Here is a 27,375-nt window from a genome sequence, read left to right on the forward strand (position 1 = left end):
CAAAATAGTAATGAGTTATGCAGAAAAAAAGTTGTATTACAATCAGCATGAAAGAATGTTTTCTAAATACATATCACATGTCATATTTTTAGTGAGTCTTCACATGTTAAAACTTTGATATGCTTACAACTAGAAGCAGGAAAAATAAGATCCTGAGCTTCCTATTTCAGTGAAGTCTTTATTCAAGATTTTGTTCAAAATGTTTACATCCCAGGTGCCTTTTTTTTTTCTTTTGAAACAAGCAAACTCTGTGTTCAGAGGTGTGAAGGGCAAGGTAGACTGAAACGTGGTTTGTATCATTAATACTGTTTATACAAGAGCTGAAAAGATGGTATATTAAATTATTTTTTAAAATATCCTTCCCTGGAGATATCACTAGCCATATATCACTTCTTCAGTTTACATTTGTACAGGCTGCACTATGGTACAGTAGTGTATACCCAAGACACTAGCTATTATATGCCCAACCATGTACATCAGTTACTTAACTCTCTTACCTGACTCCAGGGAAGTGAGAGACCAGTTACATCTTTGAGTGGCTTATGTGGTCAGTGAATTTTAACTCTAGGTCTGCCCTTGAATAAAGTTTTATTTTCAGCCCTGTGAGTGTAGGTAGTGAACTGTTCAGTAGAATTCAGCCTCTGCCCACTGTGGATAAACCAGGGACACCTGAACAAGGCCCTATCAGTGATTGTCCAGTGCAGTCAGGAATGGTATAGCACACTGCTGCATCTGTGCCCCTAATTTCCATGAGTGCAAAGAAGATGAAGGGATGCTATTGTTAGTTAGGAGAGGAGAACAATTTGTTTTCTCAAGCCAGATGTGTACATCACAGAAGATTGTAACAAAAGGTCATGTGTATCTGTGAGCGTTTTATACAGAAAATGCAACCATCAGGAAGTCTTCAGCTGAACCTTGTGGGATAAACAGATAAATATTAATTCTGATTCATAAAGAGAGCTCAGATTCCAGATCAGGTGTATCCTGTTTGTAGTTTACAGGCAATATTTCTCATATGACTGCAGAATCAGCTCTCTTTCTTGGCTTAAAAACAGTATTTTTGAGCTCAGAGTGATTTGTTCTGCACATAATGCAATTTTACTTTCTATGAACCAGCAAGGTAAGAAATAAAATACTTATGTTGCATGCTTCTTGCTTTAGCAGGCTGCTCTTGCATCAGCATAGACATCCTGGATCACACTGATGGTTTGTTATGTCATTACCCTCTCTGATATTATCCCCTAAAGATTTCTTAGGAGAAGTCTGTGAAAACACCGAAGCTATAGAGAGGTCAGATGATACTAGCCCACAGAAATCCTTGGTTTAGGAACTTGCTGAACCACAGGTTTTATCTGCATCGCTTGATTTAAGAGTTCTTGATGGCTTGGTCTTGCATAAACTCACTGTTGAATGTACTTAAACTCTTCGTATTAAAAATACACAGTGACACAGTTCTTGGGGTGTTTGGTGACTTAGCTGTTCTTCTATCCAGTGCACCTTAGCTTCTTTAGGAGACTGTGCAAGCAGCTTGCTGAAAGGCCTCTTGGGAGGCTGAGTTGTCAGTTGAAATCTTTTATTCATGACTTAAGACAGTTTCTGTCACAGTCTCACTATGTTGTGTGTTGGCTTTCTAGACGCTTTAATTGCTGTATTTTTAATTACTGTTTTTAATTACCCATTACAACATACTGCTGCCTGTAAATGCTTATTTTTTTGTCAATTTTCATTTCAGATTAGCTTTTAAGGACACAACGCATTTTAACGTCTGTTCTCTCTAAAGAGAGAATTTCCCTCTCACTGTTGAGCTATTTGTAGTGAAATTCAGTTTGGATTTCAGATTTTTTTAGATTACTCCTGCAGTTCCATTTCCATAGCTGCTTGTTGTTTTTCTAGAAGATTGTTCAATTGTAGCTGTGTTTTCATTATATAATGTTGCAGACATCTGAACTTAACTGCCTTAGATGAAATGATACCTGTATCTCCCAGTGGGACTTAAGGATGGGATATAGTTCAGCCATGTTTTGTATTGGTCCCAGAAAAGTTTCAAGCTGTGTCTAGAATGTTTTCTGTTTTGCTCTGCTTGGACATATTAAAGCTAAACTTCCACTGATGTTTTCCCCTGGAAGATGAAAGGCTCACCTCAAAAGAGTTGTTAGAATTAACTACAGTCCTGTAAAATTAATCATGAGAGCACTTCTAAGTCTACATTTCCTACTCTTTACCAGCAGTTGCTAGTTTGGTCCATTAAGAATTTGTTTTTATTTGTTTACATACGTTATCAGCTTGGAGTTATGTTGATTACTAGTGTAAACTCCATAAGTTATTTATGATTCTAAATAATTCTGATTCACAGCTTCTCTTTTTTCCCCCCTCTTTTCTTAGGCTGTGGGGAATTTCAGTGATTGTCTATTCTGCTTGTTGCCCCTTGTAAATTCTCCTTGAAAGTGTTGGGATTACTCAGAAATGTACAGAGTTTAGCTGCTGAATCTGTTTCATTAATGCAAAATAATGCATCAGAAGATGATGGCCCTGAATCAGTACATCTAAGTTTACCTCTCCAAATGTGTAATGAAAGTTATTTGAATGATAGATATTTCAGAGTTCTCAGTATTGGGCCTAGTGTTTGAGTGTAAACCATCACTTTCTGTGATGTTTTTTATTGACACTTTCTAGTTCATAATTTGCAGACACCAGATACCAAAAGTCTTCTTTAATTCTTTTTGTTTCTGGTATGAGAATTGAAAAACATTCTGAGAGCATGTCACAAGATAAAAAGTAGGAAGATCCCAGATTGTCTCCAGAAGGTTCTTCAGGCAAACTGGGATAGAATATTTAGGTAGTTAATTAAATGATATATAAGACACTGTTCCTGAATGGTATTCTTTCCTCTTTTGGATGGCTACAAAAAAAAATGCTAACTGTGTAAATGGATTTAATCACTTCCTTAAAAGCAAAGTGGGAGAGGGGAACATACAAAAAATGTGAATGAGTATGGTTTGTTGTGTGCCAAATTATTTCTTCATCTAAAAAGTACTTTAAGAGGAGCCATGCTTATTTTTGGCATCCAAAGTCTTCATCCTGCAAGTAAGCATAGTTGGCTCATAGGATTTATACATACATGCTATCCACATGTAGAGATGAAATCTGAACACTTCATTAGAAATGCCTCAAACTGTGGTATCCCTTTCATATTCTTTTTTTCTTTTACAACTGATAATTTAATATTCATACAAAGGAGTTTAGGTAAAAGTCAGCTCATGATGATGCTACTTGAAAGGAGTAATTTTAAATAACTCTGCTGTTTATGCATTCAGTCAAAATGGGAAATGGTATTGTAAATGCATATAAAGTCAATACTCCCTTGTTTCTTAAAGTTCAATATTTTGAAAATTCTTCACGAAGCTTTTGAAGGCTTTTTCTCCTAGATGTGTGTAGACTTAAAAAGAAAAATCACTGCTGATCTTTGGTTTTAGAAGTGAAGTAATTTATGCTGCTTGGAGAACACTTTTTTCCAAAATGAATAATGGCTTAAGAAGATTCTGAAACCAAATACCCTTACTCTGCTCTTTTGGAATGCAGCCTTATGTCTGCAGTCACTATGAAATGGCGAAGGAACCGCAAGATAAAAACATTTTTCATATAAGAAAGCATAATAAATCACACATTACATGTTTGAGAAGATGTCTGTCTTTTCTGCAGAAATAAGAAACTGAGGTCCTTGTCAATGCTTTCGTAGGCTGATCTGTGTGCCCTGCAGTTGGGGCCAGTCTTTGTGCTGGTTTTGTTTTCTCTCAGCTAATGTGTTGTACTGACTAGTACAGATAAGCAGATTTCTAGTCTGACATATCCAGTTAGGTTGTAAGCTTTTTTTTTTCTTGTGCTGGTACTGGTCAGGGTGTTTTGTTTTTGTTTTAAATACCCTTTTTTTTCCCTAACATCTCATGTGAGATACTACAGTCACAGTATCTTCCTTTTCTGTTTTTGAGCCTAGTTTTAATAGACTGTACATTAGTCTTTTGTAGCCCTTTCTGTACCTGCTCCACTTCACATTTAGTGAATGTGAACAGATTACTCTTTTCCCTCAGATGAGATAATGAAGTCAGCTATTCTATATCTAGTGTTACAGGCATATACTTCTCTCTTGCTTGTGAAAATCCTTTTTTTGCTGGTAGATGCTAACTGTGGGTTTCACAGTTTTGAATTATTTGACTCTGGATAACTGATACATTGTATGTTTGGTGTCCTAATTTTGCTTGCATTTGAATTAACATTGATTGACCTATCTGGATTCCTGATCTTTGTTGCTGCTGCTTTTGGTTTCAGCAATTCAGGCTGACAAATGCAGCACTTAAAAATAGCAATCGTTTTTCATCCATATTTTAGATGTCATCTGAATGACTAAATGTATTTAAGCTGATTGAAGCAGAAAGGTGTAAGTCTGTGCTTGCCTTGGGATTGCTCCACTTTTCACATGATGTGGTGGTTATGAGCTCTTTGCAATTTTAAAGAGTGCTAAGAGACTTCTGCTTTAAATGGGAGAAAGAGTTTTAGCTTTTTTATTCACAGATTTGTCACACTGTTTTGTCTGAGAAGATCCACACAGTTCATGTACCTTAGAACTTGAGGGGAGGGAATAAAAAATGAAACTGTCCAAACCAATGTGTTTTCTCAATAAATTGGTTTGCTGAAAACATGGGTGTGCTCCTCAGTCAGATTTCTGTTCTATACTTACTTGTTTAAACACTGGTTTCCAGCAGAGTCTATTCCTGTTGTGTAAATTATTTGTCAGAAGAGCTGAATGTGGGAGTTTTTGAATAGCTTTGGTCTATGGAAGTTAATGGGTCATCTTTGTAACAAGAATTGAAAATCTTGTCCAAAAGTTCATGTGTGGTGTTTTTTTTTCTATTTGTTTCAGTGACAGCATATTGGAACTTAGTGTTATGCCAAAAGACGAGGACATTCTACAATTGGTATGTTGATGAAGCTTCTATTCAGAGAATATATGGGCTAAATAAGTGTTCTGCTGTTGGTTACAAAGTCTTTGAACTGTGCTGTCAGCAAATAATTAGAGTTAACATTTTTCTCTTTGTCACTGCTTAGATATTTTTGTAGTTGCTTGCCATCTCTGAAATTCAGAGGAATCCAAATATAGGGAATACCTTCTTCATGTGATGTTTTTGGCATGTTAAAAAATTACATCTTGTTTGTATTTTTATTATAATTTGGATTAATTTCCTTAGGTTAAAAGTTATGAATTGGATTGCTTCCTTTAACTAGGTTGTCTAATTCTGAAGTAGTTTAGAATCATAACTAAATTTGAATTAAAACCCTAGCATATGAAGCTTAAAATCAGCTTTTGTGAATAAGGCACTAATTGTCAGTGGATTTCCAGGAAAGAAGCAAGTTGATGAATGTGTACTGAAGGTTATTACCAAATTTTCTGACTGAGATTGCTGTAAATATTTTGTTGCAATAGTGTCTAATTTGTTCTTGATTTGAACTGAGGTACTTCATATAGTGAGATGATTCATGTCTCATTTAGTGTCTCTTAAGTCCAAGAGAGTCCTGAATAAATGTGTTGATATGCTCTAGTTTATTTTTAATTGAATGCAGAGGAAGGGAGAAGATGACAGACTTTCTGGTTAGTGGCTGGAAAAGTGTTTTCTAATCCACATAGAAATAAGAAGACTTGATAAGTTAAGCAAAACCTGTGGGTTTCAGTAGCTGTTTTCAGTATTATAGGGCAAATTAATGGGTAAAGAAGTTGAAGTGAAGATAGGGATTAGTACAAGAATTCATCCAGTTAGGCAAACAAGCCATGATTATTAGAATAGAGGTGATATTTTGAGAATATTTGCTCAGGAAATGTTTCAGTAATCCAACCCAGAAAATGCTGGGAGCAGGGTGTGAGTTTTGATTGCATGAATAAGTGGGAAGGGAAAAGCCTTTGGTTTCTTTTTCATCTTTTTTTTTTTTCTTTTTTTTTTTTTTTTAAAATTGATTCTAAATATTTAGATATGCAGGAATGGTGCTAACATTTAAATTATCTGAATGGCCATATGCATCTACTGCAGTCTTGTAGCCAGCCATAACAGTGTAAGGATCTAGGCAAGGTAAGACTTGTTAGATTTGATGTTAAACCTTTGTATTTGACTGGGCAAGAAGGTCATCTTCCCTCCACTGATGAAACATGAAGTGCAACCTTCAGGTGAAGTGGAGATGAAAAACGATTGGATATAAATTATTATATCAGTGAGTGAGATAATGGGGGCGCAGGAAGTAAAAATCATAATTGTTGGCTTTGGGTTAGAAAAGGATATTTACAAAAAAGAAAAGGTCATTCTTCTGGAGGAGATGGAGGCAAAAAGAAAAGAGAAGAAACATCTGCCTGTAAAAGTTCTAGAAAAAATTGGATGTGTGTGTGGGAATAATTTTCAGGTGTCATTCTAAAATAGCTTCTTTTGAGTTGTAAGGTGTGATACAACCTTTTGTATGTGGGGCTCCTCTTCTGAAGCTAGAAAGAAGATTCAGTTTGAGAGGTGAAGTCATAATTTTGCAAAAATGGCTTTACTTTGCCTCTATAACTTGTGTGAGTTCCTTCTGACACTTGTTTGAGGTTGGGTTAGTACATGGTCATGATAAAGCATGGAGGAGTTTATGCTTCTGTGGCTAAGATGCATTGGTTTGGGTAAAAGTGAACTCTCTTGAGGACTTTCAGTTCTGCATAGCCCCTGCCAGAGCAAAGCCATGAAAAGACAGGTGTGTTCTGTAGTCTGCAAGACTGACCATTGAGTATACTTGGGCTTATTGAAAAAGACTTCTGATGATCCTCTCATGGAATACTTTAGTATATATGTTTCCAAGTGTCAGTCCTTTGATGGCAGAGTTGCAGCTTGTGAAGGTACAGGTGATAAAAATGAATTGCATCTCACAACAGAGGCCATCAGTTATGGCCTGTAGGTTTCTCCCTTTTAGCCCACCAAAGAGGGGCAAAAGTCTTAGCACTTTTAAAGTAACAACTAGCAGTAGTTTGAGACAGTGCATCACTGCAACTTCAGTAAAATGAGAAATCTTTGCAATTCCTCTGAAGATGGGTAGGATGCACTGTTCTCATTACAAGATTTGCTGAAGTGCTTTGCTGTACTCAAAGCTGAATGCTCTTGTGTGAAATATTTTCCAAGTAACAGCATAGAAGTTATTCCTTTCTCTCCATGTGGAAAGACAGTAACTTTTTGTCTGCAGCTGGGAAACTGAATACTTTCCTGTTTCACTATTTTTATCTTGTGATTAATGCTGTATTAACTTTTGTGGAAATCTTATGTCCAAAATATATAAAAGTCTTGGAGTAAATTCTTATTCCTTAGTGAAGTGCTGGTATAAGTGATGATAATTTCTGTAGTGGTAGTGTCAGTATAAGTGCAAAGTGAACAATAAATGGTAAGGTACAGTGTGCTTATAACACGTGAAGTTGTGTTATGTAAGTTGTCATAGAATGTTAAATAATTTAATCACTTTCTGTGACATAAATTTCACTGTAAATGTTTTCAGATAGTCACTCATTGTAAACTGATGTTCAGTACTGGTATGCTGTAAAATCGCTACTGGGTGTTGTGCTAGGAGCTAATGAAAGGTATATCTAGTGCAATAGGGATGGAACAACTTGATGATATTCAGAAATAATGCTGGTTGTGCTAAGTTTTGTAGCACTTGGCAGCCTACTCCATGTGTTGGTGACTGATTGCTAGAAACACAGTTGCTTGTTTCTATCCTTAGTTCGCTATTTATAAACCTTAGTTTAGTCTTCAGAAATATCCATATATGTCTGTGAACCTCTTGGTATGTTGAATTTCCTGAAAATAGGGCTTCAAATTCATTCATCAAGGGTAACAATGAAGTGGTCCAAACTGGAGCCCATTGGCCTCTGTGGCATGTGAACAGTGCTTGCTTGGAAGGGAATTACATGTGACATCCTACTGTTAGCGAAACCAGTGTCGGTTGTGTTTGTTCACTAGTGTGACCTTGGCAGTGTCACTTTGGGGACATAGAAAAGGATATTTAAAACATCTCTATCCATGACAAAACCTTGAACTCTTGACAATTCTATATGCATTGGGATTTTTTGTGTTCCTCCTTGTGACTAATTTGTCAAAAGAGATTATTTTGAAACGTTTCTATGTATATAACCATTTTGGAATCAGGAGGGAGGAGAATGATTATTATTTTTATATTCTCCTTGGTGTTTTAAATTTGATGTATCTATATGTAATTTCTGTAGCATTCTCAACCTTCTTTGACAGAATTTTGGCATCTTGTAGGTTGTAGCACCACTGACTTCATGCAAATGAGAAGACATATTTAGGTCAACTACAAATAGTTCCTTTTTTCAGGTCTGTTCAATGAAATTGTTGCTGTTTTGTAGCCTTTGGATAACAAATTTAGTACTAAAAAGTTGTCAAATTGTGACAACTTTTCAGGCGTTCCCAAGATTTTTGTGCTACATGGGAAATACTGAATGTAAAGTTGCTTCCTAGAGAGAGAGAGAACTGTTTCCTAAGCCTACTCACAGGTCAGCATTATTATGAGTTTTGTTAATAGACTTCATAGTGTCTAATGTGTGTGTGTGTTAGGTATCTTTAATATCCTTAGAGATTTGGGTAGAAAAGAAGTTTGCTGCATTATGATTTCTGAACTTAAAATTTTTGTGGAATGTGGTGGCTCTCAAGGCCTTGTAGTACCATGAATTTGCCAGTGGTGCACCTGTATTAAAAAACTGACAAAGAAACCAAACCCAAAATAACTTGCATAAGGAAATTGATTCTAGAATTTTGTGCCCCAGTAACTTCATGTCTCTGACTGCAGGTCTGCCCACAGTCAAATTTAATGTTAAAGACTATATTTTTCCCCTGTTATTGAGACCACCTAATTGCATCAGACCTAGTGGAGCAGTGTGGCTGTTTCATGGGCAAACTGTGAAATACTTCCATTTGCTTTGTTTTTAATAAAGGTGGAGATGTTTTCATAAGTAACTGTGTTTAGTCCAGAGTCTTGGAGCATATTTTTACACTCAGATTTTGTACTGATGCAATTATTAACGTGCACATGGATTAATATTAAAGCTCTGACAGCAAGTACAACGAAAGGAGGAAGGGTGTGGTGTGAGGATGTAGTGACCTAGAAGAACGTTATACTTCATTGTTGCACATTGCATATGTTCAAAAATACCATTTGCATCAACCCTCTAACCTCAATTTAGACTAAATTTATAAGAAAGCCTCCTACCCAGCTTGTATTTGGAAATAAGTTTGTCAGGCTTAAGGCTCTAAATTTTCTATACTAAAAATTCACTGCCTTTGGGAAGAAAGGGGGTGAATTTTTTTCTTTCTTTCTTCAAAATAATGTTATCTGACTGTGGTGTTTGCTGGGCACCTCAGAGTGAAATGAAAGCAATTGAGTTTTATTACTAGCATTTAGTGCCAGAACGAACTATGACTGGAAAATGTTTCCTTCTAAGACAGCTGTAAACCTTTTCTGGTGTGCAGTACCCATACTCATGCTAACTATTAGAATAAGTTAGGAAAGGGAAGAGAAGAATTGAGTAGTAATGAAATATAATCTGAAGCCAAACTGGTCAGGGAAGGAAAGAAGAATGCCTTAAGGTCAGTCTTGCGAGGTGCTGGGCACATTAGCTTCTGATGCACCAAAATGCTTATCTCCACTTTTGCAAGGAGTTCTGTTGAAATCAGTGTTATTATTCATTCTTTGGTGAAGTGTAGTGAAGCACATTCATCCTCAGTGAAGCAAGCAGCTGCATGTTTTTATGGATTTGGACTAATGGGGGTAGGACATGGTTGGTTCGAGCTCTTGAAAAGTCCAGGGTTTCACCATGATTCTTTCCCAGAGCAATCCTTGGACATTTGGCTGTTACTATTCTAGTGTCTGATGGCATAAAAATAAGTGGGGAAAAATGTGAACAAAACCCTTCAGCTGAATTTTAATGTTTAATGAAATACCTTGTAAAAGGCTTTATTTGCTTTAAAATGTATTTCATTTATGGTATGGAATGAATGTATTACCTGATGAGTTAAACCCTTAATGTTTCTACAGATTCGCAGTAAGAAATTAATTCTTTGCCATAGGAGTTTGCAAACTTAGTGCAAACAAAACCAGATTGGAAGGTGGGGAAGAAATTGTACCCAGTAACTGGAAACATGCTGAGTTCTTACCATAAGCACAGCAGTTTTCTTCTAGTAATTGTTGCAGGGCTGTTATCCATCAGAGCTGTTAATGTCACTCTAAATTGTTGCATTTGTATGGTAAGCTTTCCATAACTGCTGTTGTTTTGAGAAGGTGGGAAAGAGCTTGTAAAACATCAAGACCGCTTTTTGGATCATGCTGGGATTTCTGAATAGCTGCTGAGTATCCAGCTCCTGTAGGAATTCCAAGTGGCATGGCTAGGGTCTGAATCAGGAACATCACTGATCTGGATATTAAAAAAAATACTTTTTTCTTCTTTTAGGTTGCAAATAATTTTTTTTTGTTGTTTTCAGGCTTTTGGAGGACTCAAATTTAGGCCATACTCTAATGACATTTTTGAGAGTATATCCTCTGTTAGAATCAATTAGACATTAAGGTAGCATTCTCACATGATTTATCATTAGAGAAACTAAAGGGAGATGAGAGTAATAATCAAGCAGTGTTTTATATATAGTTGCAAAATATGTCAAGTGTCAAAGCAGCGTATGAATTAATAAGTATGTTGATGTATTTCACAATTTTAGTCTCTAAACCTCTTTTAAAAACATAGCCATCACTTTTTGCTTAAAGCAAATAAAATATTTCATAGCAAAAAGGCTGATAACGCATCATTGAGTGTGACATTCAGAACGGATCCATGCATTTCTTTGTAAGTTGCATTATTTCTCTGTCAGCCCTTAATCAGAATTATGAAATAAAGATCCTAAATATTCTTTGTGGGGGAAGTATCCCAGACCTATTTATAAACTTTCTTGGAAGAATGTTCAGTTTTGTTTCAGTGATTTCTTGGGAAGTGTGTGAAATGAGGTTAAATGGAGAAACACTTTCCATCATCAAAGCATTTTTTCCAGCCTTACACAGAACTGGCAGTCTGTCTGTCTGGAAACATACTCTTTACGGGGGGAGAAAGCCTAGCTGATCTGATTTTGGACCCTGTGAGAATGTCTTCTGAAGGTGATGTTTTAATATCTGTGCTAAATTTTGTTGAGAGCTGAGAACTGATTTTTATATTCATTTGTAGTCTGCAGCTACGATCGCATCACATCGGTTTTGGAATTCAGCCTTTCTGCTGTCAAAGTCAATGAAGCATTATTTGTCAGGGGAATGTTTTACAAAAACATAAATGTGGTGTATTTTCTGGGCACATCCCAGGTTTTGAACTGTTTTATCAATTGTGTAAATTGATCATTATTTTATGGTGTGGGGGGGTATGATTGTTTTTGTCCTGCATGCCAGTAGGATCTCGCTCGATCTGTTTTCTAGGTCTTCAGCATCTCTTTCAATATAAATTTTTTTTTAAATCAAGGTCTTAAATAGCTATTCATTTAAAGATGTCGAAATATTTATCTCTGTATGTTCCTTCCTACCGTTAAATATGCCGGTGGAAACCTGGTTTGAATTTTTTTTTTGTTTTTTTTTACTACGAGTGAAGGAAAAAAAAATACAAATCACATGAGCAGAGTGTTTCTGCAGCATCATTCCTCTCATTTCAGACGTACAACACGAAAGCAGCTGCAGTCAGCTGACAGCTTGTGGTCATGTTGAGATATATGTGGGGAAGGGGCGTGCTGTTTGAAATGCATAATAAAGCCTTGTTTCGTCACCAGGAAGCAGGGATGGTCGCAGCCCAGGGGAAACAAGAGACAGTAATGTTGCTGTAGTGGAAGGGAAGTCTCGTTGCACAGAGCCAGAGCACTCTGCAGGCAGCTGTAGGGATGCACCAAGGCAAAATGGCACAAATGTATTTTGCTTCCTGTAAGGGTACAGGATAAACGCGAGGAGCAAATAAAAGCCTGAGATGGACATGCTCACAACGAGGATGAAGTTGTTTCTTATGCTCTACTGCCCTTTACCTCTGTTGGTACCTTCCAGTGAAATCAGTGTAGTTGTATTTTTAGCTTGCTGTAGTCAACATCAATATGACAAGATAATTCTGTCTTTACATCTGTAAGCAGCCTTTACTGTGTTTTCCTGTTTTCTGCCAGCTGCAGTTTACAAAGGATGTCACAGCACTGGTAAGAAATGCACAGTAGCCATTTCTCTGATGGTTTTGTAAGGCATGTTTTTCTTAATGATTTGTGAGAAGCAGGAGTATGAAACAGCAAGTTTGTTGGAAATGAGCTAGATAGTCCGAGCTGAATTTGCTTCATAATGCTAATCTCTTGATTTGTGGTTTGTGCCTGTGTTATTTGGTCTGTTTCCTCTGAATGTGCTTTAATATTTTGCACTTCACTAATGCTCGTGTAACATTGCAGCAGTATCGTAAATGCCTCGCCCTACTCTGTACTTTGCTCTGTATTAATTTTATGGCTGCACCTGGGCTTTTATAACCTGTCTAGTGTTAAGACAGGGCACATTAATGTTCTGGAATTGAGCATGTTATGATTTGGACAGGAAATGCTGGGGAAATGATGCCATGTATAAGCGTGTAAAAGCCCTGAGAAATTATTTTAATCTTCTGTTATGTTGGCAGGCTCTGCATTGGCTCTTGATTTCATTATGTTTACACTGAACAAAGTCATGCTTAAGTTTTTCAATAATAGGATATCATTTAAGTATGCTGTGTGCTTCTCATTGACTTATTCTCATTGATTTATTATTTTGGATGTTCTGTTAATTTCACAATGACAAATGCTGCTTGTCTAAAAGGCTGCAGAAACATACTAAGCATGATATGACCATTTTTTCTCAGGAGTCAAGCTCTAATGCGTAAAGGTGCAAAGAAGTGCACTAAGGAAATTCATTTGACATCTGACTTTGTGTTTCAGTACTGTGTGGACAGTAGTGGATATGTCTGAATTTTCATGCTGTTTGTATCTTGAAGTTAAAAATGTTAAATATCAGAAATGTTTTTGCAGTAAGATTTGAATGCCATGTACTTGCTGTCTGCTGTAAAATCTAAGATGACTTATAGGGTGTTGCCTCACAGCAAAGATGTTGCTGTTTGAATTTATTCACTACATGTTTAGGAACAGTAGTTTTTATGTAGAAGACATCTTAGTGGAGTTGTGTGTGTATATTTCTTTGTGTGTACTTTTCATATGTACTACAGAAGTGAACAGAGGTGTTTCATACAGTAAGTGAGTAGAGAATTTTCTAGTGCTGGTTGAATTTATTATGCAGCATTTTAACCTATCCATTGCTATGAAATTCTGGTTTCCAGCAATGTGAAGCTTAAATGGGAAGAACGCATCATTGTAGAAAGCAAAATAAAGGGGGGAGAAAAATACTGTGTTTTGTGCTCAGGGATTTTGAGAGAGCTGCCTCAGTGCCCTACCTGCAGTATTTCCTAGAATTGGTGCTCAGTTTTTTAATTGTGGAGGGAGGGAATGTTTGTAATGATTTTGCTTGTTCTGTTTCTGCTCACTAAGGGGATGGAATGCTGTTTTTATCTATTTAACTAACATTTTCTCTAAGAGAAGAGCGTGAATTTTGAGCTTGTGTTCTCTCTCTTGAAGCTTGATCATGCACATACTAGGTGGCAAACTTTTTCATCTCCCTCGCTATCGAATACTCACTTAATCTTTTCTTCACAGGCATATTCCCAAGATGCCTACCTGAAAGGCAATGAAGCCTACAGTGGTAATGCCCACAACATACCTGAACCACCACCAATATGTTATCCACGCCTGACATCCACAGCTTCTGTTAAGGCACAAGCTGGAGACAAGTTATCTTCTGACTTCTCACTGGGGAAGCAGCAAGTCAATAGACCAGTACGGGCATTGACACAGCCAGAGAGGGCCTACAGAATGGAAATACAAGTGCCTCCATCACCAACAGACATTGCAAAATCAAATACAGCCGTATGTGTTTGCAATGAAACTGTAAGGACTGTTATTGTGCCTTCTGAGAAGGCTGTAGATTTGCCATCTTGTAGAAATAATCATGCTGGTCCATCACACAGGACAGAGGAAGTAAGATATGGCTTAAAAGATCAAACCAGTCTAAAAACACGGACCACATCACCATCATCTTCAGTGTCCACTGCCATTGTACTTCCCCAGACTCCTATAACAAGGCCAGTTGATACAACTGGAACAGTAAGTAAAGCTTCAAATTATGTAGTATGTCCAGAAGGAATCCCAAGCACTAGGCCTCCTACTCAAGCCACAGACTCGCCCTCAGTCTCTACTAATCATTACAGCTCTCCAACCTCCCACCAGCACATAGACTGGAAGACCTACAAAACTTACAAAGAGTACGTTGACAATAGGCGCATGTACATGTATGGCTCCCGAACAATCCAGGAAAGGTTAGATAGTTTAAGAGCAGCTTCTCAGAATACAACTGATTATAATCAAGTGGTGCCAAATCGCACTGCTTCTCAGGTACGACGCAGGAGCACCTCTCATGACAGGGTTCCACAGTCTGTTCACATCCGGCAGAGAAGTGTATCCCAGGAAAGACTTGAAGATCCAATGCTGATGAAAGAGTGGCCACGAAGTGCTTCACAAGATACTCTAACTTCACCTTCAGTTAATTCTAGAAATCACAGGGCTCGGTCATGGGACTATCTCAGCAAACAGGGTGAAGTGCTAGAAAATTTTCATTCGGAGAATATGATTGCAGATACGAATGGAGATAGGAGAAAAACGTACAAGTGGACAGGGTTTACCGAACAAGATGATCGGCGAGGTATTTATGAGAGATCTAGACAGCATGCATTTCATATGTCCCTTCGAGGTCAAAACTTTCCTGTGACCCCGAATGCTTATATTTCAGACAACAGGAGAACAGGCAGTAGAGCTTCTCTGCCTGGTTCTCACTTTCAGAAAGTTTCACCAGATCTTAAAATATTACAGTCTTCTCGAGATTTGCAAACTCCTGGGGGAGTTTCTAAACCTGCAAGTGTTTCACAAGAGAGATTGTCTCTCACACCAGCCAGAAGTTCTAAAAGTAGCTCTCTGAAGAACTCTGCTCCCTATGCAGCAAAACCATCGTTTCCCCTTAACCAGGGCCTGGATATTATCGCCAGCAAAGACCAAAGAACAGTAAATCACTTGCATCAGAGTGGTCTGTTAAACCAACAGTCAAGGATTCGAGCAGAAGGTGCCCCAGATCACAAGACAGAAACTGGTAAAACCATACAACCCTCCTCTCTCTCTCTAGCTTCTGCCAAACTCCTTCAGCCAACAAGTGAGAGTTCAACTACCTCTGACAATGTAGATGGTTCCATCAGACAAAAGATTCATGGTTTTGAAAGGGAAGATGTCCGTGAGTCTGAAAGTCTGCAGGCAGATGTTCAGGGAACTGACAAAGACATGGTGGTCATGAGGGACAAATCACCTTCTGGCCTCCAAACTCCACAGCCTTTGAGGCATCAGTCCTATATTCTTGCTGTAAATGATCAAGAGGCACCCTCGGACACTACCTGTTGGTTACCTAACGATGCTCGGAGAGAAGTCCATATAAAACGAATAGAAGAAAGGAAAGCATCAGGATCCAGCCCACCTGGTGACTCTTTGGCTTCTATTCCATTTATTGGTGAGTTAAACTATGTCAGTGTACATCAAATGCATTTCTCTGCTAAAGGTGATGGAGAGCACTGTGCCAGGTAGCTGACTGCTGTTACTGTGAACCCTGAGGTTGAGGGACATGGGAAATTTTTTTTCATCTAGGATAATTTTAGGTCAGCAAAACTAAAAATATTCTTCAGTGGAGGAAAAAAACCTATCTCTCTGTTTGAAGGTCCTGGAGAATGAGTGAATGTAAAAAAGGAAAAAAACCCCTAGTGATGTAATATTTTTCTCGAGTTTTCCTTAACCCCCTGGATAAGTCCATGTTACATAACTGCATCTGGTTAGCACTCCTCATAACATTCTGATGTTATGTATGTAGACAACTAGCAATTGCATCACTTTTCAAATACTATTACTTCTCTAGTATAAAATGTATCTGGAATCCAGTAAAGAGAATACAGATGCAAATCCATATAAAGGTGATTTGTGGGGGCAGGTAAAAGTTTGTCAGCTGAATAGCTGTGGTGAAAGCATTCTGAGACAGGGAATAGATGAGAGTTGTTTCAGGTGAAAGGATAGAAATAAAATGGAGTGAACTTGCAAGAAAAGATGCTAATGTCGATATGAATGAAAGGGTTTGTGAAAGCAGAATCTGAGAAGACAAATATTTGCGTGTGTGCTGTGATACAAATGGTTGAGATTACAGGGTGCTTATAGGAGGGGAGCTGAGCTCGTTAGAGATAATTTGGAAAAAAAGGAACTCAGGGAAGGATTGGAAATCGTAGGAATCATATAATTAAAAATGGAGTTTTGGATGTGTGAGCAATTGGTGTCTTGTGAAGACAGATTCAGTGGCAGAGCATTTCTGTTCTACTCAAGTAGTCAATGCCTCTGTTGTCTTTGCCTTGCTGTTGTTGGGTGGGATTTTCTTTCATTGTGGCTGATTTAATTCTTTGGAGTCTGGATGTCTCTGCATCACTTTCCACGCAAGTTGTTTTCTTTTCTTATACTCGATTCTGTGCTCTTGAATTTAGTAGAAGAAGTATTTAGAAAATACGTAATTTTGATTCCCAAATTCCCATATGTGGAAAACAGCTCTTCTTAATACTCTATCTTTTTCTTTACACAAGAGATTAAGGGAGTTACAGATACATTGCTTTAGCATAATTGTCTTCTGTTGTGGATCTGCAGCAGTGCTTTTTTTCCCCTAGTGTTATCTATAATATCTGCTACTAGTTTAAAATGAATAACCAAAAAATAGTGAAGGTTTGTGTTCATTGAAGAATGGAAATCATACAAAAGATGTAATTCTGTTCTTTTGACAGAATACTGTTAAGATGTTCAAATGCTTTCTTAGGTAAGCAGATAGCTTTGGAGTTTTCCTTTTTGAATGGGAGTTGTATAGATTTTGTTGTTGTTATTACTGGGTGCATCAAGTATCCAGTCCAATTTTCTTCTTTAGACCCTGCCAGTCTTTCTTTAAAGATTAGCACGTGTTTGTAAGGCATGTAACTGATCGTTGTGTAGGATTTTTTAGTGCTTTCCCTAAAATCACTGTTGGGCTCTTGATTTAGATCTTTATGGTGTTCGCTGGGAGTTTTGTAATCCTGTATGGTTTAAATGTCATGTAAAAGTCAGGTCACGATTAGTAAAGTCAAGCCCAACCTTTTCTACACTTGTTTTTGACAAAGATTTGCCACACAGACTTACCCGTGTGACTTGCTTCCGTATTTTAGAGAAATTTGATGATTACAGTTCAAAGAAGCCTTAACCATGGCAATTGTCCTACATTTTGGTAGCTGAGCAGTTCTCCATTGCAGCCTCTTGGCAGAACGCCACCACATGGGAGTGAATTCTTAGGAGCTCCTTAGCCTCTTGGACTGAAACCTTCTGAACATTTCAGAAATGCTAAAACCTGGTGTTTCTAAAGCCTGAGCATGATCTGAGCCACCATGGTACTTGTGGCTGTCTTCCTAGCAAGAAATTCTTGTGCCCGTACAGGTGGTGTGAAAAATTTCCACTATATCTCCAGCACCTTGAAGAGGAAATAACCCCCTCTGAATAGGAAGAGCAATAAATGCTATTAAAAGTGGCCTTCTTTCTAAGTTAGAATTCATGTACGTGCTTCTGACTTAGCTTGTTCCACTGTCATGATGCCTATCTGCAGCTTCACTTGTTAAAAGCCTTACTTAATCAGGCGAGTAAAACCCTAGATCTGCTTTGAAACTCAGTTAAAGGCTTTTTAACTCTCCTGATGGAGAATCACTAGGAATTGTGTGTTTTGGTTTAGGGTTTTTGGTTTTGTTTTAGGTGTTTTTGCCTTCTGATGGTTGAGAAGGATGTTACTGAGTGAAGATGCCTTGGAGTTGGCAGTTGTTCTTCTTCCCTTATGTTTCAGTCAGTTCTTAGATTTTTATTAGATTCAGTACATTTCAGATCTAAACTTACTGAAGTTACTTGTACAGTAGATATTTGGAGTAGTGAAAAAAATGCAAGTTGGGGGGAGTGAAACAAATACCTTCCAAGGTTACATTACAGCCATTTAAAATACTTTGTGGTGTGTTTATTTTTGTTAGCACGTCTTGCTCGTTAAAAGTAATAGATATTGCCAGACCATATTTTGGTAGAGATTCAGCCAGGAACACTTGGCTCCTGCAGTGGTATTTTGTGACTAGCCCACTCCTGAGAACAGCACAATATCAGGATGGTTTTAGGTCTTTGCAAGTAGTATGGTGTCCAGCACCACAAACAGAAATCCAGGCAGTTTTCCATCGAGCCTTCTTAGAGTAGATGCTTGCAGAGATCATGGTGGGTTGATGAAGAACTGCTTTTTGGCATTAGTCATTTCACAAAATGCAGTTCAGAAGCAGCAAGATGAAATTTTGGGTTTCATTTGCTAATAGAAATGAGAGATCTGTTCAGACCAGACCTAGTGAGTTGATGCAGTATCTTTTATGGGAGAAACAGATTTATTTGAAAGTACTAGGCAAGATACTATGTATCCAAACTCCTCTTCAGGTAAGCACATGTTCTTGGGGGATGATGAAGCTTTACAGATAAACTCTGGTATTGCAGGCTTCAGGACTTTCCATGTGCTCCTAAATGCAGGGTATTGTGGTTAGCTCAGAAAGCTGCTGTTTCTGTTTCAGGTCCAAAGAAGGATTCTGTTCTTGAAATGCTTTCTATTGTTTCAAACTGTACCAGTGAGTCTAATGACAGTTTACTCTTTTTACCCAGAAATGGTCTCATGTGTTCTCTGGACTAATAAAAATACTGTTGTCTTTATCAGTGACTGTATCAGAAATTGTGGTGTTTAATGTACATTTTTCAGACTTGTAATTTTTAGACATTTTCTCTGTTAGAGAACAGCAGATGATAAATTTCTGACCTACTGGGTAATCTTTTAGATGTGTTAACTTACCTGGAATGGAAATTAGAATGCTAGTTAACATCCTGATGAACATAAGTGACAAGTGGTGTCCCTCAGGGGTCCTTATTGGGACCAGAGTTACTAAGCCTGGAGAAGGTTTTCAGGGTGACCTAACTGTGGCCTTCCAGTACCTGAAGGTGTACTAAAAGATGGAGAGAGACTTTTTACAAGGATGTGTAGTGATAGAACTGGGAGCACTGGCTTTAAACTGAAAGAGGATAGGTTTAGATTAGAGGTTAACAAGAAATTCTTGATTGTGAGGGTAGTGAGGTACTGGAACAGGTTGCCCAGAGAAGTTGTGGATGCCCCATCCCTGAGAGTGTTTAATGCCAGGTTGGATGGAGCTCTGAGCAACCTGGTGTCGTGGTTTAACCCCAGGCAGCAGCCAAGCCCCACACAGCCTCTCACTCACTCCCCCACCAACGGGATGGGGGAGCGAATTAGAAGGGTAAAAGCTACAAAAACTCATGGGTTGAGATAAAAACAGTTTAACAGAGAAAGCAAAAGCTGCACACACAAGCAAAGCAAAACAAGGAATTAATTCACTGCTTCCCACAGACAGGAGGTGTTCAGCATCTCCAGGAGAGCAGGGACCATCACACGTAACGGTTCCTTGGGAAGACAAACACCATCACTCCAGATGTCCCCCCTTCCTCCTTCTTCCCCCCTCCTTATATACTGAGCATGATGTCCTATGGTATGGAATATCCCTTTGGTCAGTTTGGGTCACCTGTCCCAGCTGTGTCTCCTCCCAGTCTCCCATGCACCCCCAGCTCCCTTGCCAGTGTGGCAGTATGGAAAGCAGCAAAGGCCTTGACTCTGTGCAAGCTCTGCTCAGCAATAACAAAAACATCTCTGCATTATCAACTCTGTGTTCTGCACAAAACCCAAACATAGCCTCATACTAGCCTCTGTGAAGAATGTTAACTCTACTTCAGCTCAAAGCAGCACACCTGGTCCAGTCAAAGGTGTCCTTGCCTACAGCAGAGGGGTCGAATCCCTTCCAACCCAAACTGTTCTATGATTCTATGATTTTTGTAACTGTTGAGAAATGATTGATGCAGAACATAGTTATTTTAATAACATTTCTTAGACATAGATGTCGTGTGCATGTCTGAGATGTGCAGCAAAGTTGGAAGTTTTTTTTTTACTTCTTGCACTATTTATTGTAGAGTAGAAAGCAATGTAAAAGAAAAATCTCCCATACTGAGTAGAATGAGCAACCCATAGGAGTGAAATGGAGAAGCTGCTTCAATGCTTAACCGGATTGTAGTGTGTCTAGCTGCCAGCACAGTGCAGTGCCTTGGCCACTGCTACTGGGTGGATATTCTTTCCAGCTTCACAGTAGGTTGTCACATTAAAATTAGTTTTAAATGGATATTTTTAAAATCCTTAACATAAAGAAACATAGTCATTAAGTTTAATTTTTTTAAAAAAATAAAGTTTGTAGTCATCCTATTACAGAGCTCTTCTCTTAGGCATGTAGTAGCATCAGGTAAGTACAAATACTTCTCCTCAGAGGTGTGATCCCATTTTGAAAATATTTAGTACATCCTTACCCTAGAAAAGTTTTAGGTCACTTCATTCCACTATTAATTTGTGAATAACTGAGACAAAATGAACTAGATAAAAATATATGACCAGACTTTGGTAACACTGAAATGTAAAAATGAGTGTTCTCCCTCTGACTGAAACAGATACCTAAGGGAAGGTAGAAGAACAGGACAAGGATATTTGGTGCTTGATGTTGGTACTCTATATACTCCAACCATTTGCACTTTACAACATCTCTGAGACAAATGTGATTTTAAGTGCTCCATAAATTTCTCCGTTCTCTTTTGTATTGCAGTAAAATTTTGTTAGCCATGCCCTCTATTGATTTAAATAAAGATTTGCCAGGAGTTTCACAGCTTAAACTACCTGGTATTTATTTCCTCTGTGCATGTGGTTTTCTAAAACCTGTCTTCTGCTGACTGCATTGGTGATACAAATGTTTTAAGAGTGACCAACCTATACTGCTGGTCTTGATTCACTGTTCAGTGTCACTCGTATAGCATCACAGAACGGTTGGAAGAGACCTTAAAAGTCCATCTCGTTCCAACCCTTCTGCCATGGGCAGGGACATCTTCAACTTGACTGGGCTGCTCAAAGCCCTGTCCTGCCTGGCCTGGAGCACTTCCAGAGAGGAGACATCCACAGGTTCTCTGGGCAACTTGTTAGAGTGCCTCACCAGCCTCACAGCAAATCTCTCTATTCGTTCTACCCTTAGTGCAGGCAAACCATCATTGCAATTTCTGTGCTAGTAGTCAGGGCAGGGTGTCTCTGCTGTTCACCTTTAAGAGTTGATCTTCATGCTAGTTTACAAAAACAGAGAGGTGGGTTTTTTTATTGTATTCCAGTACCTATGTTTCTATAAGCTTCTGTCATAAATAAAAGTATTTGGGTACTTGTTGAGTAACAGATGGGGTAGATTAAACTGGTTTTCAGTGAATTCTGCTCAACCTTCTTTTTATTTTTTTCTGTTACTTTTATAAATTTTTCTAAGTACATTGGCTAAGGAGTTATGAGTTGAAACCTTCTAAAACACTCAGTTAAACTTCTCAGGCCTCTTTATTGCACATGTGATGGCATTTTTATCTTCTCTAATGCTGGAAGTAGAGGTGTATAGGGTTTACCTTACCACTACCTGCCTTGAAATCCTAATCCTGTACAGAACTCCAAGTACTCCAAGTAACTACAAAATAAACTGATATACTTGCACAACACACTATGAAAAGGGTTAGGATGGTAGGAATAGAGAAAAGTTAAGGGAAACAAGTAGAAATATTCTCACACACAGTAAAGAAACATTTAAAAGAATGTAGTCGTTCTGTTTTCTCCTCGTGAGAAGAGAGAAGCATCAAGCAGAGAGAAATTCAGAACCTCAGACTTCTCAGAGATGGTGGCTTGTCACCCCAAAATGTGTGGCTACCTTGAGAGCAAATGGTGGCTGAATACAGATGGCTGATATGGCACGTTGTAAGGAAATTTTAATTTCACCAAAAACTGCGAGCAGTCAGGATGAAAATCTTCAGCTATTGTGATAATTTTATTTTCTACAAGTTACTGCCTAACTATTCCAGACTGAAAATATAAATGTAACTGCAGTAGAGATTAGAGCTGACAGATGTTCATTTTTGAGGACTATTTCTTCCATTATTACAGTGATAGCACTGGCACAGCTTTTAACATGTCATCAGTGTTTCTAAGATAAACATCAGTCTTCTGGTTGGTTTTTTCCAGGGTTTTGCAGTGTGGCCTGCCAAATCACTATTGCTCCAGGCTGAAAATTTCAGTGTTTCTTATCCAAAGAACAATTTTTAAATCGTAGTGGTATTCTAAAGTATAGCAGCCAAAACACAAAATTACAAATTAGTATTTTAAATACCATTTAAATGCTTCTGTAACTCAAAAATACTTTTTAAATTACAACTTAAAATTGCAAGCAAGAACTCATAATGTCTAGAAGAGTTTTAGCTGAGTAGAAGCATCAGATTTGTTTGCTAATGAGTAATATTTTCAAAGCATATATCATCCTTAATATATCGTTATAACTTAAAGTAATAGTCGCAGGTAATAAGGGAATGCTCTCAGGGGTTTTGGCCAAAAAAAAGTATATTGAGAATTGTATTTTTTGTGTGTGTGATGGGGTAATACTGCAAGCCAGGCGTCTTTAGAATTGCTTTGGCTAGAAAGATAGTTATACATGCATTAACGCTGAAATAAGCAACAGACTGTCATAGATCAGGTTTTCAGAATAATCTCACATGAAGAAATAACCTTGGGAAGCCTTTTCTGTTTGTGTGAAACTCAGTCAGTATAACAAACATATTATTTACATGAGTGCATTAGCAGAGGACTGGATTTGATGATTCAGGAGGCTTGTTCCAGTCCTGTGTTTCTGGGGCTTAGAGAAATGAATGTGCTCAGCATGCAGACATGTTTCCATTCTATTCTTTTGGCCACATGAGGATAATTACGTAAAGTAGATATATGAAGAAGTTCTTTGTAAAGACAGTTAGTGCTGCCAGTGCTGAAAGTACTTAAAAACTAACAAAAAGGGTTTTTAAAGGTCCTTTCTTGGAAAATGAGGTAGCAAGTCCTGATTTCTATCTTCTGTCCAAATAGTGTGTTTTACGCTTGGAAGTCTTACTCATTAGAGCTTTTACCCTTGCAAATTGAAGTATAAGATGCAGGAGCTTGTACTTTGAGATGTGTAAGAAAAAGTCACTGCTGTGGGGTACTTACTAGTCCTTTGTGCTGTCTCGTGTGATAGCAGGGTCAGTTCCAAATTGCTTATTTTTGATTTAAGTTCCAAATTGTTTAGTTTTGATTTAACAATTAATTTTTGGTTTATGTGATAGCAGGGTCAGTTCCAAATTGTTTATTTTTTATTTAAGTTCCAAATTGTTTATTTTTGATTTAACAATTAATTTTTGGTTTATTGTTTTTTTTCTGTCCTCACTACTCAGGTGAAATTGTATAGATGGGGTTTTTTTTTTTTGTTTTTTTTTGTTTGACTGTCTTCCTGGCAAGAAAAATGGTCTATATTGGTATGCCCGTGTTCATCTGAAATTCAACTACTTCTGGCATTTCTTGGAAATAGAACTTTAACTTCCTTGCCTGTGTGTGTATGAAGATCCTTTTCTCTCATCCTGTCCACTCTCTCTCCTTCCTTTCTGCATTCTTCTCACTGGTGTCTCTTCCTTTCAGCCTCTGTCCCCCAACTCTGCTCTCCCTTGCTCCACTTGTGCCTCAGCAGGTGTTTCTTCACCCCTTGTATCCCACCTGATGCTGAGGTCAAGGAAGGGCACTCTGGTCCAGAGGGCTGTACTGTAAGAGAAGTGCTGCAAATAGCAAGATGGAGCAAATCTAAACTGAGAGGCATAGAGGGGGTATTAAAGAGAGAACAAGATTATAAAGCTTTCATCTGCTGTGTTTAGAATAGTTAAGAGGAAGGTGATGTGGTGCATTGTAACAGTGCAGAGCCTGTTGTGGTATTGTGTCCTGTGAAGTACTTGGATAGGCCAAGGATGTGGTGTGCAAAACAGTTGTTGACAAAGGGCTAAAAGTAAGGGAGTGCCTCTAAAGCCAGCCTTGCTGCAGGGTCTGTTGGTGTCACTGGCAGGTCCTGTCAGGCCTTCCATAAAGAAAAGATAACTTTTCTAATTCTTCTTAGAAGTACTTGATAGTTTTGTGCCTTCTTTTCTGGCATAAGCAGATGAATTTGCCATGTAAGATTCCTTCTTAAATTACATCCCCAAAGCCATAACCTGTTGTTTGAGAGAATTATAGAAGAAATAGGTAATGGTTAAAATATTTGTTGCAGTCGCTGTCAGGTCGATGCTATCTCAGTCTATAGAGACCTTCACGTGTGCTTCAGTTGAATGAAGATGTTTTTACTCTTTTGGCCCTTTGCTTTCGAGACAAGAAGCAACTACCTCTCTGTAGCCTTCTGCAGAAGGCTGAGCTTTTTACAAAGATCAATCACTGTTACAATTCCACAAGATCCATGAGTAACCAAAATTGCATTAAATACTACAGGGGCATCATTAAACACATATCTAATCCATGAATTGGGTATGGCTTTCCGAAAGCCAATAATTATTCAAGTACAATTATCTTCAATGCATGCAGTTTGGGAAATTGTATGTTGAGTAATTTTTTTTTGTTTTTGGGTGTGCATGCTTTCTCAACATGCTTCATGTGAAATGTGAAGCTGCTTAAAATGTGCATTACTACACAGCTATTAAATTTTTATTATGTGAATCTTTAAATCTGATAATAGCCTTTGATAAAATGCATACATGTTGAATTAAGCTTCGTAGCCAGATATTCACATTGTCTGTTTAAATTGAAGTGCCCAGTTAGTGTTTTAAATGGTAATGTGGTCTGCAATGCATTTACTAAATAATGCAGTTCCTTCTTACAGTCTTTTTGAGGTGTTGAAATATTGCTTGCAAGACTGCCATGCCTGAAGGGGAATAAATGTGAAGGATGACTTTAGCCTTGGGAAGCTAGTTTTTTCCAGTCATTTTTTATTAGAAGTGAAGAAAGCCTTGGCAGTGTGAATCCCTAGGGAGTGGAGGGAGAAATCACCTTTCACTGTTAATAATCCCTGTTAAAGCATCCCTGATGGGTTAGCCCCTCTGTACTCAAGTTAGTCTGTGAATTTGCTTTCCATGTATGTTATGATTCAGTTAACTAAACAATTTCCTTAAATACCTGTCCTCTTCCCTGTTTTCTCCTCTCTCCCTGCAAAGAAACCACAGGCCAACCAAAACCCAACAACAAAAGTAAATGAACAAAACCCACTTGAATAAACAGACAGCTCCAGTGCAGCTCAACCCATACCTGTCCATCCAATCTGATGAAATGCATCTGAAGGTGCTGAGAGACTTGACTGGTGTCATTGCAGAGGTAGTGTCTATTGCCTTTGAAGGATCATGAGGACTGGAAGAAGTCCCTGTAAACTGGAAAAAAAACAAATTGTGCACCCATTTGAAAAAGGATGATAAGGGCAATTCAGGGAAGGCAGTCAGTTGACCTTATTGCAGTCCTTAGGAAAATCATGGAGTTGGTCACCTTGGAACTTGTTTCTGGGCAAAGGGAGATGAAGAAATTTTGGAATAGCTAGCATGAATTGATCAAGGGTGAATGGTGCTTGACTAATGTGATTGGCTTTCATAATGACATGAATAGATCTGTGAATGAGAGGAAAACACAAGTTGGTCACCAACCTTGACTTTAGCAAGGGTTTTTAGCCTTTCTGTGACACCATGTACCATGGTCTAGGTGTGTGTACTGCTGGATACGTAGAAAAACTGGATCGTCAGGTATAAAGGATAGTGGCATAAGGGGCTGGTTACAAGTGGCATTCTTCAGGGTCCATCTTGTTTAATGTTGCTGACCTGAAGAGGAAATGGGATATGCTTCTCAAGTTTAGCAACACTAAACTAGAGGATGATGTCAACTCACATGAAGATGTATTCAGGAGGGCTTAACCTAGAGGGATGGTCTGATAGGAACCTCTTGAAATTTAAGGACATGTGCCAAGTTCTGCTCCTGGAATAGACCAACTGCCTGCAGTGGTACTGGCACCTTGAGGATGAGGAAGACTTACACTGTACTGGTCTGCATCAATAAGAAAAAGTACAGCCAGGATATTGGGGAGAGAGATCTTCCCCTCTATTTGGCACTCATTGGACAAGAGCTCTCAGCAACATGGTCTGAATTCAGCACTAACCCTGCTCAGAGGAGGAGGTAGGCTAAGGGATCTTCCAAGGTTCTCTCCCACCTGAATAATTCTGAGATTCATTTAAATTATATCTGAGGTTCTCAAAATGTGGCCTCTTTAGTGTTCAGGTTGTTACTTTCAAACCTTAGTGCATAATCCTGAAGGACTCTTCCAGATTTGGGTACAAACAAACACATTAAATGTTACATTAATCATGATAAAACTATATTGTAGCAGCATAGTGTAGGATATGATACAGATCTGTGCTTCTTTTCAGTGATTTTGTGTGTATGTTCTTTCCTTTGAATCTTTAGAATATTGGTTAATACTTGTTCCTTAGTTCCTCATCCACAGAGCAGGGGTAGTATGTCCTCTTTGTCATGCTTTCTCACCCATGAAATCCTCAGTTTTGAAATCTGCAGTTTTGCCTCGGAGCCCATTCTGTGTAAACTTTTCTTTGCAGTCAGTTAATGTTTTTCTAGCTCCACCTACATTTTGTACAGATGCTCCCTGTCTTTGTTGGTCCCTGATCTGCAGTTGCACAGCCATACAAATGTACAGTGATACTTGAATTTCTCTCTGCTTTAGCCAGAGGATCAGTTAACTGTGCTTGGGGCAGTGTTGCCTGTTTATTACAAGTTTTCAGTGTCTTACCTCCGTAAATGTTTTTGCATTGAAAGGCTTTTCCTGAAAATCATTAGTTGCAGCTGCTGACCAGTTGCATGCTAATGTGCAAACTGAGGTGACAAGTGGCATCTCCTCCTTGGCCAGAGATGCTCTGTCACTGTGCTGGCTTGTTTCCAGTGCCTGATCTCTTGGGTCGCTTTGAGATTGTGTCTGTATCCATTTCTCAAACAAAAAGCAAAACTTTGAAATAGTTCTGGAGTCTTTGACCTTTTTATTGTGAATATTTCAAATGACACCAGTAATTGTGAGGTAACAAAGTGAAAGAG

The 27,375-nt window shown here is 38.3% G+C and overlaps 1 protein-coding gene across 1 annotated transcript in view; it reads left to right on the plus strand.

Moving 5' to 3' along the window:
• Positions 1-27,375, plus strand: part of ARHGAP21 (Rho GTPase activating protein 21) — a 64,130-nt gene that overhangs the window by 19,517 nt on the left and 17,238 nt on the right. Inside the window, 2 exon segments of the mRNA XM_009074023.1 lie at positions 4,916-4,970; positions 13,791-15,741. Of these exon segments, the coding sequence (XP_009072271.1) occupies positions 4,916-4,970; positions 13,791-15,741 (2,006 nt within the window).

Source organism: Acanthisitta chloris, unplaced genomic scaffold (assembly GCF_000695815.1).
Source record: "Acanthisitta chloris isolate BGI_N310 unplaced genomic scaffold, ASM69581v1 scaffold17494, whole genome shotgun sequence".
NCBI classification, from domain to species: domain Eukaryota; kingdom Metazoa; phylum Chordata; class Aves; order Passeriformes; family Acanthisittidae; genus Acanthisitta; species Acanthisitta chloris.